The sequence below is a fragment of the Nanorana parkeri genome, unplaced genomic scaffold (assembly GCF_000935625.1).
Source record: "Nanorana parkeri isolate BGI_ZX_2015 unplaced genomic scaffold, ASM93562v1 scaffold668, whole genome shotgun sequence".
Taxonomy (NCBI): Eukaryota; Metazoa; Chordata; class Amphibia; order Anura; family Dicroglossidae; genus Nanorana; species Nanorana parkeri.
Window position 1 is genome coordinate 189,729 of NW_017306936.1, and position 19,440 is coordinate 209,168.

The 19,440-nt window shown below is 37.2% G+C and overlaps 1 protein-coding gene across 1 annotated transcript in view; it reads right to left on the minus strand.

The window, feature by feature from the left end:
• Positions 1-19,440, minus strand: part of IL1RAPL1 (interleukin 1 receptor accessory protein like 1) — a 587,524-nt gene that overhangs the window by 4,272 nt on the left and 563,812 nt on the right. Inside the window, exons 8-9 of the mRNA XM_018563512.1 lie at positions 8,302-8,445; positions 736-906 (exon numbers count right to left, since the gene is read on the minus strand). Coding sequence (XP_018419014.1) covers positions 736-906; positions 8,302-8,445 — 315 coding nt within the window. The remainder of the gene's footprint in view (positions 1-735; positions 907-8,301; positions 8,446-19,440) is intronic.

A 19,440-nucleotide genomic window follows, 5' to 3' on the forward strand; every position in this document is an offset into this window, starting at 1 on the left:
ATACAAAGGGGTTGATTTACTAACCTTATAAACACGCCACGAACAAGTATACACCTCTGTAGTGTGTTCCCTCCCAGCATGATCTATTGGTGGAATCTAGACACCTTTGTAGTGTGTACACACCCAGCAGGTGTGTTGTGCAAAGCCCTGCATGAAATGCAAGGTGATGTTCTGTAAATTAGCTCTACGTTGTGTTGCTTGCGTTGATGAATGCAGGAATGTAAATGCATGAGCTAACTATTTTTGTCTAAACTGTGAAGCAGCATTATATATGCATCATGTGCATGATTTTTCCATATATGGCATTAGTGGAAATATGCTTTTAGAGACTTTTTGGTTGATAAATACGTTTTGCTGTGTGAAAATCACACGCACCTGGTGCGTGCATGTGTTTAGGTTAGTAAATCACCACCAAACTATCACATCTTCATTCTTCGAGTAACAGAATATCTGTGCTTCACATTGTAAATATTCCTCACATAGTAATCCTAATGAGAATATTTTTTCTTAGACCTGTCATTTGCTTATAAGTATATACTTATTGTATTGATGTGTGCCATTATTGTTTAATGTTATATGTGATTTCCTTATAACACAATAATTCCCATGTATTTGCTCAGTGCATGTTAGAATGGGTTTAAAGATGGTAGATTATAAAGGCACATAATACAAAGAGTTAGCAGCAAAGCAAGATCAATACAAGCTGAAAAAATCAGATATGATTGATTGACTTACTTCCTGTAGGGATTAAATCTCTGTCAGGTATGAACAGTTTATAACCATAGTGTTTTTCAAGCATATCAGGCAAAATTTCCAGTGCAAATCTTTCTTCCTCTCCAGTCTCCTGGTTCCATTGATCTGGGTCTACTTTTGTATATGATAAGTAAGCATCAAAATCTTTGTTGTCTGCAGAAAAAAGTTGAACAGAAAAGGACTTTTAAAAGAAATGTTTTGAATAGATCTCTTGATAGGCCAACTCGATTTTAAAACTGGCATTTCAGTTTTGTGTCATTGCTGGCTATATATTTCATGAACTTCAGTAGAAATAGTTATACTGCCAAGACTAAACTGTGCTGCTTGCTTACCCAATGAGTTCCCCATAACTTAACCACCTTAGTACCAGAGCAAGTTTTTAACTTTTGCACACACACATGCTAAAATCTTAATTTTTTGATAGAAAATTACTTTAAACCTCCAAACAATTATATATGTTCTGAAAGCAGAGGCTAGCTTAATTTTTTATACCACACAATATTTGCACAAATGTTTATCAAATTGATTTTTTTAGGAAAAAATACACTAAAATAACATATTTAGTCCACAAAAACACAATATAGTACCAAAACTATGGTACTCAAAATTGATAATAGGTGACACTAAGCCTTTACTGCACATCACTTCATAGTTAAGAGCAAATAATGGCCCTACTGCTCTAACATTCATGGGGATATCTAAAATGTGTGGTGCAATTGCTGTGTATGTGCACAATGTCCAGCCTGGTATTTTTTGAATGAATGGATGACTATTATGTGAGTGTCACAGGTATGCCCTGGTTTTTTCTACATTTTCTTGCATTTGCTATTTTGTATGTTTTAGCTTCCTTTGAATAATTACATTTTATCTAGGATGCAGCATATTGTGTTTTTTGATAGGTTATAATGATTTTTGTGTGCTCTTTCCCTAACCTTTATCTAACTAGGGGGTGTTGTAGGTGGGTGGTGTTTTCATTAATTAGCCTGTTCACCCTTTTTGTTTTAGCATCTTGATAAAGAGACTGAGCTCCATCAAAATGTTAACAGTAAAATGCTGATGCTTTGAGTAAGCTCCAGGCCAAAGTAAGCAGCTTCAGCATGTTTTGATAAACTAGTAACTTTATGACTTTTTTCACCTAAATCAATTTATACATACTTATGAGGACACACAATGTTTTTATTTGGTACATTTAATTAAAAAAAATAGATTAGTAAAAAAAATAATAAAAAATGCCCTGTTTTTATTATACATTGACAAATATGCAGAAATGGAAAAACAATATTTGTTTACATTTTTACTATTCTTAAATACATTTATTACCATTTTTAACAGTTGAACTATTAAATACATGGCACTGTAGATAGACACTGAAGCCTGAAGTTGGCAGTGTTCATCTGCAAACTTTATTAATTTTTGCCAGTGGAACCTCCAGCCTGCATGCGATCATGTGAATTTCGGAGCTGAAATAGTGATCACATTATCACATCACTCACATTATCACATCACTCTCACATCACTCTGGTTAATAATCATCTTTGGGGACCGCAAGGTTTGAAAACTAGCAGCTGCACACACCGTCAACTGCTGGTTTTTGAAGGGGAGAATTATGCCAGGGAAAGTTAGTATAGAGATTGCTAGTGGAAAGGGGTTAGTTTGTTCATAGTAAGTTTGTTAAAAAAAAGGCTTAGACATTAATTTTCATTAAGAAGTCAATAACCACAAGAGCAATTAAACTAATTCCCTGGTATAAGAGGTGACATGTTGATTTTTTGTTCTTGTTGTGTGTAAAGTACAGCTAAATCTATTGCAAGAGTAATGAAATGTTAACCTTTTTCATACTCTCTAGAGAACATTATGCACAGACTATGAAGAATATCAATTGCTTATAAACAAAGCCTTATTGAATATTCTACTGGGTGCCAAAATTAATTCTATATTCATTCAGTGCTGAAATCAGCTATTTGCTAATGCATGCTTTTTGTCTTTCCTATTTTCCTTACAAATGCTTGATAAAGAGGAAGCTGTGAAATAAAGTGTCCTTTTTTACTTTGTGTCAAAAGAAACATTAATATTTTGTACTATAATGAACTCAATACAGCAAAAACTTTTAGAAAAAAGACTCTCTAATAAAGAACAATACATCAAGAGCTGTAAGTGGAGTACGTGTTTCCTTTCTTTTTATAAATATTATCTGGCTACAAAAAAAAGAACAGCCTCACACTTGCAAATAAGGAAGAAAAAAAAGTTTTGCTTAGAGATCCCTGGGAGTCAATACCATTAAATTACATTTCTGAAGAAGTCATATAGATAACCTCATTCCGTGCAACTGATGTACTTAGCAGGAGACTAAAAGGGAATATGGCTTCTTATACATGCAGAGTAAACTGAAGTACTGTTACCACTAGCTTCCAGCCATCAAGCTAAAAGGCCAACAGTGTGAAGCACAGAATCACAGTGGCTTGCTAAAAAAAATGCCTTCTGGAGTTAAGAATTTTAATAAGGCATAAGATTAATAGCCTGCAATTTCTTTTTAACTTTTAGTTTGTACATGTTATACATGGAAAGAACATTTGGCACTTCCTGGTAGTGCCTTAAGCATAACAAGTTTAACCGATGCAAACTGTATTTTGCATTTACTGCTCTTAAGTCTATTGGTGCATGAGCTGAATGTGTAGTTATAATAGAGAATGGTATCTTAATTGCGATGCTATAACATACATAGAAAAAGCAAAACTCCATGAAGACTTCATTAAATAGAATGTAGGGGTCCTTTTTGACTGTTGGTCACCTAGACAAACAATGGGAGGGAATCCAAAATGTATAACTGTCCCCAGAGTAAAAAGTAAGAGAAAATTCTACAATGGGCACAAATGATCCAGCGACAACTCTTTAAGATATGAATTCTATTCAATTTGGGGAGATCTTTTATCATTTTTTGTTGCATCTTCAGGACAGAAAACAATTGTGAAGCAGGACCTTGTTGATTGAGATTGTAATGCTGCTGAGGCATTATAGATGGAGTTACATTTAAGTGTGTACACAAAGGTACTACCAGCACTAATGCTAAACCACAAGTATACTACATGAACCAAACCAATGTGCTTTCTTGGATTAATTGGTTTATATGAAGTTTATTCATTGGAGATGTGCAGTAGTTAATGGGACTTCATATGCTCACTGTGAGGCAACCACCACTACTGCCAGAACACAAGTATACTACAGGAATTAAACCAGTGTGCCTTCTAGAATTGAATGTATGCTATATGAACTTTATTAATTTGGGCATTTACGGGTGTTATGTGATTTTCCCCCTTGCTAAAGCTGGATTAAAGTTATACTGTCATAATATCTACAGAGGTTAATTAATACCTGCATGATGTAATATAGGTTGCATAAAAGACTGGGACTTCCAAATGGTTCTTTAACCTCCTATACATGTATCCTATAATACATTACTCTAAGTTACCCAATTTGAGATTAACCCTTGCCTTTTGAATTCCGTATGCTGAAATACCGAATTATTCAATTATTTGTTAATTAACCTCTAATGCTGCCTTGCCCACTGTGGTGTAAGTACACTCTCTTGAAGCCACTGGTCACTGAACCTCAACCATTGCTGAAGCAAAAGCTCTGCAGCTGTTAAGCTCTGCACACAATTAAATTCAGCGATGTTGTTTCCTAGTGAAGCATTACAAAAATGTGTTATCTGTAAATATCGAAAGTGTTCTGCTCATGGAAGATTAAATTGGTTGCACAGCACTTGCAAAGTTTTGAGAGTACCTTGGGCATACAGGTCTTGAATATAGAGAATTCCTGAATTTCTCCAGTGCACTAAGTTCAAATGAGGAATGCAATATTCTACGTAGCCTAGTGGAGTAAGACATTTTTTTAAGGATTTGGTACAGGGAGAAGAGATAGGTAGTGTTTTCCAGGTTGTCAGAGTGGTTTGTATTGTTGGGTGAGGATAATGCAACTTGGGCTACTTTGAGCGTTAATAAGAGGTGCAAAATGGAGGTGCATGGTATTAGAGAGCGTTCCATTTGAAACCATAATTTGTCATGGGAATTTTGGCACCAGTGTTGTATGTTAGCTAGGTACAGGATACAGTCTTCCAATATCAGTGCAATTATGGTCTTTATCATGAAATAAAAAAAACTACAGGCGACACGGTAAGTTTAGATCTGATACCAGACATCACAGCTTCCTTGGTGCGAAAAAAAAGTGTATACACGCCAGGATATCACATGGAATGGAGTCAGGTGGAGATGGAGATTTGGCGATTCTGTGAGCTCTGTTAATAGTAATGTCACAATCTGAGCCTTGGGGAATGAGTTCTTGAAGGAGGCCTGTAATTTACTGATGCTGTTGTTGAGAGGAGATTGATTCATGGATCCCTCTAAATTTGAAATTGTTCCTGCGGGAACAATCCTTGAGATCAGCAATTTTTCGTTTTTAGCCATTTCAATTCCTTGTCATCAGCAGAGTGACTTTCCACTAAAGCATTGTGGCCAGAAGAAAGTTCCCCCATTCTATTTTCAACATGAGAGACTCTATGTTTACACATGGTCATTTTGTCTAGTATAGAAGATACGACAAGATGTAGAGAGTGTCTCAAGGACATAACATGGTTTTCATGTCACTGGAAGAAACAGGGTGTGAGGAGACAGGATATTTCTCTAGGTCTAGGAGGGAGCTGGAGAGAGAAGAACATTCAGACTCCAGGAAGGAACGTGGCTGGTCAGTTGCTCTTCTAGAGCATTTGGATTTGGCAGGGCTGCGAGTGGTAGGGGAGTCAGGTGGAGATGACTCACCCATGTCCCGGGACTATGCAGTGTCCTTGTCAGACGGAATTTTGTGTGCTGATCGTTCCGGTATCGGGCGCCTGTATCGAGAAGGTGTACCAGGTTTAGACGGAGCAAGAGGGTCAGCACCATCTTGCATTTCTGTCGTTGGAACTGCGGGGAAGAAGTCTGTGAACTTCTTTGGTGAATTTCGATTCTTCCCTTTCATAGGCATGGCGGCAGGTATATACCGTAGGTAAGAACTTGTGGTGATCTAGAAGGAAGAAAGATCCCTCATGATGTAGGTAACCACCTTCTTTGTGGCCTAGGAATAGCAGAGCTCTGTTACTCTGCAGCAATCTTAGTCTCTGGATAGTCATGCCCCAATAAAACCATATTTTCATTATCACACCAGTGTAACAAATAAAAGCCTTATATGACCTTATGAATGAATTAAATTAATTTAGGTATGCAAATTAGCCATTAAGTTATTGTCAAGTCAACTGATGCAGGTATCAATGACCAATGGATACAAAAGGGTTAAAGTTGTAGTGAGACTATATCAAGTTTTGAATCTTCAGCTAAGTCCTGCTCCAATAACAGTTGGTAGTTAACAAAATATATGTTTTTCTTTATAAGGCATAAAACATTGTCTAAACATAAAAATCACAATGCATAGTGCACATAGTGAAGGGGTCTTACGTAGACATGTATCTTTGTTTTTAATCATAGAAAAAAAGCTTCAAGATAATATAGAGGGCATGATGCTAATAATGCTATTTCCTCAGCTTCCATGTTCTAAATTGATCAGTGACTGCCATCTATGATGCACATATGAGACATAATGGGTGGAATTTATCAAAACTGGAGCAGACAAAAACTGGAGCAGCTGTTCATGGCAACCAATCAGCTTCTCTCTTTAATTTTCAAATCTTAACTGAACAGAGAAGCTGATTGGTTGCTCTGGGTAACTGCTTCCGTTTTTGTCTGCTTTAGGTTTGATAAATTCCCTTCAACATGTTGCTAGACAGAAAACACCTTTTTATGTAGCTTTTTTTAAGTATGGCAACATGGTGTCTCCCAGTGTAGAAAGTCACATTTTACCATAGCAGACCAAAACTGTGGAAGTGACATCTGTGTGCACATCATTTTGAATGTATTTCTAGATAGCATTTCGTAAATTGTAATTCGATGCCCTACATATTTAGTTTAACTGTACTACACAGTTCAATAGAAGCGAATTTCAGGACAACTAAGTAAGCCTCTGCACTTCTGGATTTTTAGGCTTTCCCAAGAAAAAAGCCCACAGTTATAAATTTCACCTGCAGAAAACTCTTAATATCTCTATCTTAATAGCTTTTTCCTGTAACCTGAACTAAGCTGATCTGCTCATCTTGCAGGTGGCTGATCCAACTCACTTTTACTGACCTGCTTCTGGATTGCCCTTTTGATATTATAATCATGGATCTCTGTCTTACCAATAGTAACTCTGGCCCATCCCTTGACTATGCTTTTTACTGCTATTTATGCTTGTCTGACATTGACTTCAACCTTCAAAAGAGCTCCATAGACTCACCACTCCATTCTAACTTCAGCTGCAGTCCATATCCTGAGTGCAGGCTATGATGCGCTTCCCACTTCTTCAACCAATTTCCAAAGGATCAGCCACACAAAATGTTCATGGTGATGTACATACTGTTTATCGTTCTCTTGGATATTCTTTTTGGAACCTGTTTGGATTATTTCAATACATTTTGAATTGCATCTATTCTGGTTTTGTGCAGATGATCCTTTGGAGATTGGATTGACTTCAACTTGTTTATTTCCAACCCATCTGCCTGCTGCCTGGCACCCCACCGCTTATCTTTAATCTTTAGCCTGTTTATTGAATATCCCTTTGCCTGGGACACTACTACATGCCTGATACTGACCTCAACCTGTCAATTGGTTACGCTTCTGATATTGTTCCTGAATCTTAACCAGGCACTCATACCGTTCTGTTGCCATTGCAATACTTGTACCATATCAAGGGGTACATGGACTGAAGGTGAAAAATACGCCACCTTTGTCATCTCAGTCCCCACTAGGCACATTATGGTGGGAACAATTGCAACCCAAGTAAGCAGGCAAGCCTAACAAAGTGTCTTGGACCTACATTGCTCTGTTTATGAAGTTTCAAAAATAATTATGCCACAGTGCCTGCAATGAGTCAAAGATGACTTGTTTTAAAAGCACTACAATGCTTAATACTGTATACAAATGTAATTTACTGGATGTTTAGTGATTGTCCACAGGTTCAATTAAAGGTTCAAATCAGTTCTTGAGAGTTGTGTAGATTTTCAAACAACAACATGTAAGGATTCCTACAGTTGAAGCAGTTGACTGTTGACTGTGCAGATGAGTAAAGTGGTTCGGTTTGTTAGATTAATTTGTTGGAAATTTAAATGGAACATTATTTTTTGTCAAACAGTTCAAAAAAACAAACAAATAAATAAATAAATGTCAGGGCTAGATAATTAGTTACTTTCATGCTATATTCATTACTATATTTCAGGTATTGCCTCAAGTTCTCATTTAGATCTTCCAAGAAGACTGATTTATTAATTTAACATGGATTTATCACATGTTTTTATGAGAAAAATTATGAAAATTGGAAAGTGATGATGTCATTTATTTTCACTATGTTTGTTAAATGACAATTTTATTGCAATTCAATTATGTATTGCTTAATATTATGCATAATAATAAAATATGAATAATCCCTTACCACCATCAAGTTCCTCAGTGCCAAAATGGTTTCTATAAAAAAGCATAAGTTCAATCTTGTAACATTTGTAGATGGTGACCAGACACACAAGCAACAGAAGAATGGCTCCTAGACCTCCAGCCAGTTCAACAGTGTACATCAGTTCTAAAACACAAAAAAAGAACAAGAACTTATTATGGGTATGTACAGGGTACAGTTTTGCAATATCAGTGCAATTATGGTCTTTATCATGAAAAAAAAAACTACAGGCCAATCGATGCTGTATATTCTAAGAACCAAATCCTATGATATGTAAATATAAGATAAGATCCTATAAGATAAGATACTAACCCAGCAAAAACTACTTGCCACAGTGACAAATGTCAGGCCACCCTGCTTACCCTAGAAGTATACAGAATGGAATGAAAAGTGTGTATGAAAGTAGTGGAATGTAAATGAATTAAATAATTAATCATGCATTGTTAATTATTTCATTAATTTACATTCTACTACTTTCATACATATTTTTAATTCAGTTCTTCTATGATTCAATAGTCAAATAAATATTAAAACCAGTCTCTATAAAAATAATTCAGTAGGTACTTAAATGAGAAGAGGAGAATCATGCAATGGAAGCATTGAAACACTGTGTAAAGTTTTCAGCAGTTATGAGGCACACACTAATTTTTGTCTCACTTCCTGAAACATCACTTATTGTAAAATTGAGGCTTGTTTTAGGGACTACTCTTGAAACATCTGCATGGTTTTGAGGGCATACAGGCTGGTACTAGAATGTTGGGGTGTACATACCCTCCATGGGTTTACCAGTTCATATTCCTGGTGCACCATGCACATATAAAAGAGGACAACCATACGTGTTTGTTTAATTTCAAAAATGTACAAATAAAAACACGCTGACATTTGCCAGATCAGTATATGTAAACCTGACAGTTGGAATTGCGCAAGTGCTTTGGGTAAACTGCTTAAAGAACAGATTTTTAATTCTTTGCTAAATAATGTTTAATGGTTAGAGATGTAGCATAAAAAAATATAAATTTTTAAATATGCCCGTGCCTGTTCACCCAGACAACCGCAAACCACACATATAATAATTCTGAGTAATGGGAATTTACAATCTTCCAGATCCACTGCTTCTCTAGTAAATCAATTTGTACAAATTGTTGCAGTTTTGCAAATCACAATTAGCCCATGCTGTGTATTGCTAACTTAAACATGGATAGAGTAAAAGTAATTGTGTTCATTACCAGGACTTAATTTCTACAAATTAATACTGTATGTATGATATCCTTTTGAATTTGTTTTTCATCTTTGCTTTTTTTAAAGGTGTATTATATGTGTATTACAATTCAGATGAAAATGTAACTGCAGATGTTCATCTTGTGAGGATGTCTTTGAGGCTCTCTGCTGCTGTATACAACTAGAGGTTTAAACGCTAGATATGAGGCAATTTAAATTAGCATATTGAACCAGGATAAACTAATACTTCCATATATATTTGTTATTAGCTACTTAAATCTGCTCCATCTATTGTGGAGCATTTCAGATACAAACTAAAAGTTTAATTACCACATTGTAACCATCTACATCTGCCAGCCAAGGTTGACTACTTATCTTATGAATTATTGAGGCATGAGGAAAACAAGTATTATAGTTGAGTATACATCTATAAGGCCCTGTCTGAATTTTAGAAAGCACAGAACCAGCTTAGATTTATCAGCATTCAAAGGGTGGAGTTGGCAAGTCTGCTACCAGCCTTACTACAACCTAATAAGTAAAGAGCTAACATCTCTTATGGGGAATACTGGCTCTGTACCAACTGTAATTCTCGAAGAGATGCACCCCTCATTTCAAAAAAGAAAACAATGAAAAAATGAATGCCTGCTTCGCCATCTAGCCTGTATTTGAACAAACCACACATATGTTTTACAAGCCATGCACCTTTGAAGCCCCAAAATTAACAATTTAAAATACAAATAAACGTTCAGTTTAAATCAATTAAATATATTTCAGCTGCACTAAAAATATGTGCAAAATTTTGCAGTTGTTTTTCTTTTGCAATCAGCCACAGTCTGATAAAAATGCCTGATCCCTGCTAGTATGATGTGGAGAAGATCACTCGTATTCTGTGTGAAGGCAGTAGTCTCTCTTTTAAAATAACACTAAAATTATTTCTGGTTCAAAGCATGCCAAACTTATTTACAAACAAAATAATATTTATTTAAAATACAATGTATTGTTTTTATTGTGATGGCAGAAGAATGCATGAACAAATAAAATAGAAACAAAAAGTTTATATGTGCTGAAAAAAAATAACTAAGGGGATCAAGAAAGAAATTAGTTCATTAAGACTGATTACAGTTGGCTTGAGGTTATTAAGTGGTTTACTTAACAATTTTTATTTAAAAACATGGAGATGAACTTTAAGACTTGCCACTCTTCATGATCTAAGTCACAATATTTGCAGGTTACTTAGGGACTCTTACTTTTTCAACTCTTGCCTGTGCACTCCTAACCATTACCCTGAAGCAGTGCATTCAGAGACAGTAAAGACATTTTTTTTTTTTAAAGTGACAAAACAAACAATTGCTTAATAGCTTAACTATACAGTCTTTACGGATCATATTTCAAGGCAAAATATTTAGGGCAAAATAACAAGCTCGCTTATTATCGCCCCTCTGCTACACTTATACTTACCTTCCCTGTGCTCTCACCATGCTTTATTTGCCCACTGGACCTAGGTGAAAATCCCTTGCATGATGTCCATAATGTCTTGATTGTAGCTAGCATTGTGACTTTAATGAGATTTTGGCTCCCCAATAGGGATGAGCTGAACACCCCCCTGTTCGGTTCGTATTCGAACATTCGAATGGCCGAAATGTTCGAATACAAAATCGAACTCAATGCAAGTGTAGGGGGGTCGAATGTTCGACCCCCATACAGTTGCCGGTACATGTAATAAATACAGTGTACTGGCCCTCTTACCTCCGCTGCTGTCCCGGCCTCCAGTCCCCTGGTCTGTCCACTCTCTGTCCCGGCCTTCGGTCCCCTGGTCCGTCTGCTCGCTGTCCCGGTGGTCCGTCGGCTTTTATCCTTCAGTCCGGCCTCGGCTCCTCTATGGTCAGGTGCAAGACTTTGCCCAATCAGAGCTTCAGTGGGCATTTTGTATTATGGAATGTACGCGGTCGAACAGACCGCGAACATCCCATAAAGTTCATCGCTCGTCGAGCACTCGAACTGCCGATGTTCGATTCGAACTCATGTTCGATTCGAACACTCGGCCCATCCCTACTCCCCAATACTAATTAGGAAACCCCCATCGTCCGCTTAGTTGTTGAAATTCAGACTGCCCATTAAAGAGATGCACTTAAATTTTGTTTAGGCCATCTTCAAATTCCACTGTGCCAGATATCTGCCAATCAGGTATCTTTTATAGTTTATGGCCCCTACCATAAAGCACTAAGTAAAAGCCAGAACATTAATTATCACCGGGCAGCTCAGTTAATACACAAAGATGGCCTGGCCTGATAACAAGCAAATGACCTGTTTCTCACCCCTGCCAGTAAAATATGATTAAAAAATTCCCTCAGTAATCATACCTTTGGAGCTGGGGGTGATACATTAATATACTGTATATATACATGTCTCATTTGACTCTGAGCTCAGGTGTAGCAAACATGATTGGCTTAGGAGGACCAGAAGGCCAGAGACATACATTACCCCTTCTGAGGGAGGCATACCTCAAAGGTATGTCAAGTCTGGTATTTATACAAGGCTAATTTCATAGATATACACACTATATTGCCAAAAGTATTGGAACGCTTGCCTTTACTCGCACATTAACTTTAATGGCATCCCAGTCTCATTCCATAGGGTTCAATATTGAGTTGGCCCACCCTTTGCAGCTATAACAGCTTCATCTCTTCTGGGAAGGCTGTCCACAAGGTTTAGGAGTGTGTCTATGGGAATGTTTGACCATTATTCCAGAAGTGCATTTGTGAGATCAGGTACTGATGTTGAACGAGAAGGCTTAGCTCGCAGTCTCCGCTCTAATTCATCCCGAAGGTGTTCTATAGGGTTGAGGTCAGGACTCTGTGCAGACCAGTCAAGTTCCTCCACCCCAAACTCGCTCATCCGTGTCTTTATGGACCTTGCTTTGTGCACTGGTGCACAGTCATGTTGGAACAGGAAGGGGCCATCCCCAAACTGTTCCCACAAAGTTGGGAGCATGAAACTGCATCCGACGCTTTGCATTGCACTTGGTGATGTAAGGCTTGGATGCAGCTGCTCGCCATGGAAACCCATTACATGAAGCTCTCTAGGCACTGTTGTTGTGCCAGTCTGAAGGTCACACAAAGTTTGAAGGTCTGTAGCTATTGACTCTGCAGACAGTTGGCGATTTCTGTGCACTGCGCGCTTCAGCATGCGCTGACCCCGCTCTGTCATTTCATGTGGCTGAGTTGCTGTTGTCCCCAGTTGCTTCCACTTTGTTATTATACCACTATTATACCAATATTTAATAGCAAGGAAATTTCACGGAACACCTGAATCCAATGATTTGGAGGGGTGTCCCAATACAGTGAGAGGTCACAAAGCGCTTTAGCCCTCCTGCCTCACACCCATTTTTGAATGGACGAGGAGCTGGCTCAGTGACAACCCCCTAGACAGCCCACAAAAATTGGATGCACAAAGCAGCTGGGAGGCTCCCATTTACCATCAAGAAGAAGCTTTCATTACTATTAAGAACAGAACCTAGCCTTACCGAGAGAGAGAGAGAGAGCGCGAGCCCATCCTATATCCATTGACTGGACTCTGCTGGGGCCCATAGAACCCGGGACATTCATTGTTAAGTACTTTCATTACTATCACCTTATTTTTTTGTTGTTGTATTATTTGTCTCTCTTTTTGTAATATTCTTTTCTGTATGCTTTTCTGCACCTTTTTTTTTAAATTAAAATTGATCTTTTAAAATTGTATCTCTAGATTTAATATGTATATTCACAAAATATGCTACAGTTTGCTTTTAAATCACTTGCTTATTGCAAATGTTAGAAAGTAATTGTAAAATGTATCCAATTATACATATTGCCAGTGCAAATATCTGTTTGTGCAGTGCATAATTAAAACAATGACATATTTATATATTACTGTATAATACATTATTTCTGGCTGGTAGTTTCGGTGCACCAATAAGCTGTTTAAATAACTGCTTTTTTTATACGAGCTTGGATTCTCATTTTAAAATACTGTAACATAACAGTAAATAAATATCTATTATGTAATGATTTATGGCAGATTAGTAGGATTACATGAAAAACATGAGAGCTGACAACTTAGCTTTTATCAAATGTACCAAATGGAAAAATGGAAAATTTGTAATTAGATTTATAATAACAATTTTCAGCTTTCAAATAACAAGCATTTTATTATAATAAAACAGATAATAAAATGTGAATTTGCCTGTTTTATAGAGTACATCTTGTTTATTGTTTGCCACTGAGGCACATCTGATTATTTGAAATTAATTTACTGATGTGCTGCTAAGTGAAATTTGTCTGCTGTTTTGGAATAGGTAGGAGTATGTTAAAGGTGTATTGTAGAAAGGTTACAAATTGCTGAAAGATCTACATAATAAAAAAAGTGCTGGCATATTAGTGGACAGCATGGATTATTTGCGTTATGCCCCTGTTTACTTTAGCAGGCCTCACTATGCAAAAGCAACATCCACTTTGACAATGACAGTTTAAGCTCTTCAAAGGTTACAGATTCACAAGCTTGAGAGCAAGCTCAAGATTTGACACTGACTCACAACTTTAAACGTATTTAAAGTTGAACACCAGGCAAACAATTAAATACATATGAAATACAGTCCTGCCTGGCGGGAACAGGGACCTGCACTTTTTCTTTAATTTACAGGTCTCCCCCCATTCCCACCCTAGTACTGGTCAAAAGAAGAAGCAGCACCAGGATGATCACATTTTTCTGTCACTGTGTTTTCTTCTAATTTCAGCAAGCTTCTTGCAGTGCATCATGCCTCACTGGCCCCTTGTGCTGCTTCTCCCTCTTCATCTCTGAACTTTGCTGTACAAGGACCGCCTAAGGCTGATACTAGGTTCAGTTAAGGTAAATACACTGTTTGCATTTTAATAATATATACATTTTTAAATGTATTAATGATTAGCTGCACTGATTCGTGTCTTTTATATTCATCTTTAGCAAAGGGTAATGTGATAATACATACACATCTCAGCTCTGCCTCTATGGAGGGTGCCTTGGAGGTAGCCCCTTCCTCTTTAGAGGTATAGCAAAAAACTATAAGCACAGCATCATTTAAGGAAGCGGAATCCCTCAGTGTGTGTGCCTGTACCTAATAAAACAAAGCAATCCCTCAGTGTGTGTGCCTGTACCTAATAAAACAAAGCAATCCCTCAGTGTGTGTGCCTGTACCTAATAAAACAAAGCAATCCCTCAGTGTGTGTGCCTGTACCTAATAAAACAAAGCAACACGGGCAATTGCATACATCAATTTATAAGTAGATAAAGCAAAGGTACACATGGACAGGGTAATTAACAGAACAATACAAAAATATTGTGTATGCAACAAATGTATTGATTTATCCTAAACAGATGTATCAGGAGCTAGAACAGGTACCAGATGGTGGCACTGTGGTTCTCAGACTTGAATGGTGTACTTCCAGTGTCCACTAGTGGGTGCCTCCCAGCTATTTAGAACCACCTCAGCAATCATGTAGTGCTTTAGTATTTTAGCCTGCAAATGCTCTATCAGTTACTGCTTAAACTCGCTTCTGGTTCTGGTCCCTGTTTCTAACCTGTTTTGCTCACTGTAAATTTAAACTCCTGCTTACCCAACTTTACCTCCTCTGTATATAGTTAGGTTGTGCTGTTACATCAATTGTATAAAATATGATAAAATGCATAGTCATGGTTAATATTTATATTACCGTGAAGTGAGAATTTCCTTAGTTAATTTTCCTTAAAGTGACATTAAAGTAAAAAAAATGTTTCCCTCCCCCCAATGTTAATGTTAGCACTTACCTTAAATGATGTATCTTAATCCGATCTGCCTCTTCTTTTCTGATGTTTTCATCTGTCCCTCCAACGGTGCGGCGGCTCCTTGCTGGCACTTCCGATCCCACGGTATCTGCTTGCGGGTGCATGCATCCATAGACTTACCTTGCGTCTCTGCTCGTCTCCCGGCCGAAAATCCGAACTGCGCATGCGCCAGCCCGAGCAGTCTCGGATTCTCGGGTGTGAGCGCACGGCAAAAACTGGGTAAGTTTAAACCGCTGTTAAAGGGTTAAAGGGTTACTTTGACTGACATTTATTCAGTCATGCAACGCTGTACTGAAATGAATGTTATACCATTTTTTGGGGACAGATTCAGCTTCTTTGGTGGTATTTAATCACCACTAGGGTTTTTATTTTTTACTATATAATTAAAAAAGTACCGAAAATTTGGAAAAAAAAAAACAGTTTTCCCTACGTTATGTTATAAAACAGTTATTATTGCCCAAATTTTTGGCAAATTATAAAAGGCAGGGTCACGTCAGGTAAATATACACCAAACATGTCAAGCTTTAAAATTGCGTGCGTCCGCGAACTCGCAAAAACTATCATTCCCAAAATTGGTCATAGGCGACGCTTTAACTACCTTCCGTCCATGGTCGTCCATAAATTTTGGTTGCGGGAAGTTTTCTGCGATTTCGCGGGCGCGCGCAATTTTAAAGGTTGACATGTTTAGTGTCTATTTACCCGACTTGACCCCGTCTTTTATATTATACCAAAAAATTGGGGTGAAAATAAATGTTTTATAACATTTTATAGGGAAACGTGGTTTTTTTTCAAAATTTAGGGTACTTTTTTTGTTATATGGTAAAAAATAAAAACCCCAGTGGTGATTAAATACCACTAAAAGAAAGCTCTATCTGTCCCCGAAAAATGGTATGAAATGAATTAAAGTACAGCGTTGCATGACGGAATAAACATCAGTCAAAGTACCGCAGCGCTGAATACTGAAAAATGGCCTGGCCAGGAAGGGGGTGAAACACCATGGCCTTTAAGTGGTTAAAAGCTTTTACCGCTCATCAGGTTAGTGTTATCAGCGATAGATGGACCGAGAATTATTGCTCTCACTGCGACGCTCGCGGCGATACATAACATGTGTGGTGTAATGGATGCAATCGTCGTTTACGCACTTAGGCGCACTCGACACATGTTTGCATGTGTATGTGGGGAGCGGGGGACTTAACATTTTTGTACATTTTTTTAAATTACCTTTATATGTGACTTTCAATTTTTTTAATATATTTTTTGTAACTAATTATTTTAAACATTTTTTTTCACTTAACTTTATTGCTATCACATAGGGGACTAACAAGCCCCCTTTGTGATAGCCAATTTTCAGTGACAGGTCCTCTTTATGGAGACATCAGGGTTCTTTAAGACCCCTAGGGACCCCCAGAGAAGCTGATGAAGCAAACACCTGCTTCACCAGCTTCTCTCCGAAAAATGGTATGTGGCAACAGATATCTGTGATTTCTTTATTCAGTCTCAGTGATAGTATCCCATTACTGTCATTGATTTATTGAAATGTATTTTTATTTGCTACATTATTACCTGTAATTAAGGTTAGAAATCAATTATGTTTTTTATGTATATGTAAATGGAAAAAAGAAAATTAGTTTACTAATTAAATTTTTTTAGCCTTATCTATCCTGTTTTTTTTCTTTTCCTGTCAAAGTTGTAAACATACCGATGATCCTAACAGTCTACCCACAATCTGGTAAAGCTGTCCACCAGTTTGGACCCATGGTAGAAGACATGTGCAGTTCAGTCTACAAAGGAAACAGCAGTCCACAGTGAAAAAGCACAATAAGCCTGCAGTACACTAGCTGTCTCTCCAAGCTGTGGGGAGAAGAGGTGGACCAAGCAGTCACTTGATCACCAATAAAAGCAACTTTCCCATTTTTTTAAAATTGTAAATGGGTTGAAATGCTTAGTGTGAGGTGCAATACAAATACTATGCATTTGTTTGAATTTGTATACACTTTAACTCACAGTTTATAACTATACCCCTAATAAACTTCAGAAAACTAACATTCCTCTTTGTGTGCACTGAGTATCGTAATGGTTAAAGTGCATCTATAGCTTTTTTTGTTTTGGATAGAACGATTAAAACTCCTGTCAGGTTTTTACTGCCATTGGATGCTCAGTTAGAGAGAAAATCTTAACAGACTCCTAGGCTTCTTGCAGGCTCAACTAGGGGTGGTGACATCAATGGGTCTTCTTGATGGATCCTAGGAAAGATGGGGATCTCAAAAACAATGAGAATGCACTCTGTACAGTACAGTCGTTCCCTCTCATGAGAATTAGGATCCTGATGTTTTCTAAGATTCCTCTTTGAGGCCCAGGAACGTCAATAACAGGAAGGTTGCCAAAACCTGGTTGGGTTGAGTATTTTTATTGCATTTACTTTCTATTTTATAAACAGGGTATGGGGGCAGATTAATATGCAGATCTTGCCTTTTAGTGCAAAGTTTACTTTAAGTAGGGGTATGCCAGAAGCACTGTCAGTTTTTATTATTCACAGTAGATGTAGGAATTGAAGCACCACACAAATTAAGATAGACCAGATGCAACTTTTTTCCATTAGGGTTAGTGGACATTCAATTAGAGTAGCCTTTGTGTTTGCCGTTGGGTCCAAAACACACCCTTCATCATGGCTTAATTAGAAAAATCATGTATGTGCCCTACAATCCCTACAGCTTGAAAGTTGTTTTGTGTTGTGACGTGAGTATGTGAGGCTTGTTAGCATCTGGTTTGGCAGATTTTTATTGTTGTCTGTTTCCCTGTTGCAGATTTTTGCAGATTTCATGTTTGGTAAAACATGTCCCCAGAACAGAAAGTGAAAGGAAATTTCTCTAACAGAGCACAGGATAGCAGGAAAACCTTACAGGTGTTCAAACCCTTCACCACTCTATCCAGAAGTAAAAAAAAAATGTTTTGGCTGTAGATACACTTTCAAGGTTGTACATATTAGCATATTACAGCATATACAGCATATTAATTTCAGATTTTTGTATTTTGTCTACTATTCTCCTTAAGTATTGAAATTTGGGTTAGTGGACATTCAATTAGAGTAGCCTTTGTGTTTGCCGTTGGGTCCAAAACACACCCTTCATCATGGCTTAATTAGAAAAATCATGTATGTGCCCTACAATCCCTACAGCTTGAAAGTTGTTTTGTGTTGTGACGTGAGTATGTGAGGCTTGTTAGCATCTGGTTTGGCAGATTTTTATTGTTGTCTGTTTCCCTGTTGCAGATTTTTGCAGATTTCATGTTTGGTAAAACATGTCCCCAGAACAGAAAGTGAAAGGAAATTTCTCTAACAGAGCACAGGATAGCAGGAAAACCTTACAGGTGTTCAAACCCTTCACCACTCTATCCAGAAGTAAAAAAAAAATGTTTTGGCTGTAGATACACTTTCAAGGTTGTACATATTAGCATATTACAGCATATACAGCATATTAATTTCAGATTTTTGTATTTTGTCTACTATTCTCCTTAAGTATTGAAATTTGTGGTTAGCTACTGACTTTGAAATTATACAAAAGTGCCTTACAATATTTTTTTCTCTCTTGGCACGAGTAGCTATTTACTGTGCTGTCTAGTTTTATAATTAATGGGCAGCGGAATGGAATGGAATATGCAGTGCTGAGGAATAAGACTCTTTTAATAGAAGGATATTTGTTTAGTTAAAACCTCAGCACAGACAAAGCATTCACTTAAATTTTAATTATGCATTGAGAAAACTTTCCTTATTATAAGCATACTTCACCCCAGCTCTTGCTTGGTTTCTAAATTACTGCCGATTGATATTCGAAAATATTGTTCATTATAGATCATATTGATATGCACCAGATTTGTTGCCAGGAAACATACACCATTATTAAAAAATGCTAGAAAAACAAAGAATCAACTAAAACCAAACAAACTGTGGTTGAGTTACTAAGCAAGCAGAACATTTTCACTTTACAAAGTGAACATTCGCATAGTTTAGCAAATCATGTCCATATGTATTAACTGTAACCATCTGTTTTCTTTGCATGTGTATGTGAATAG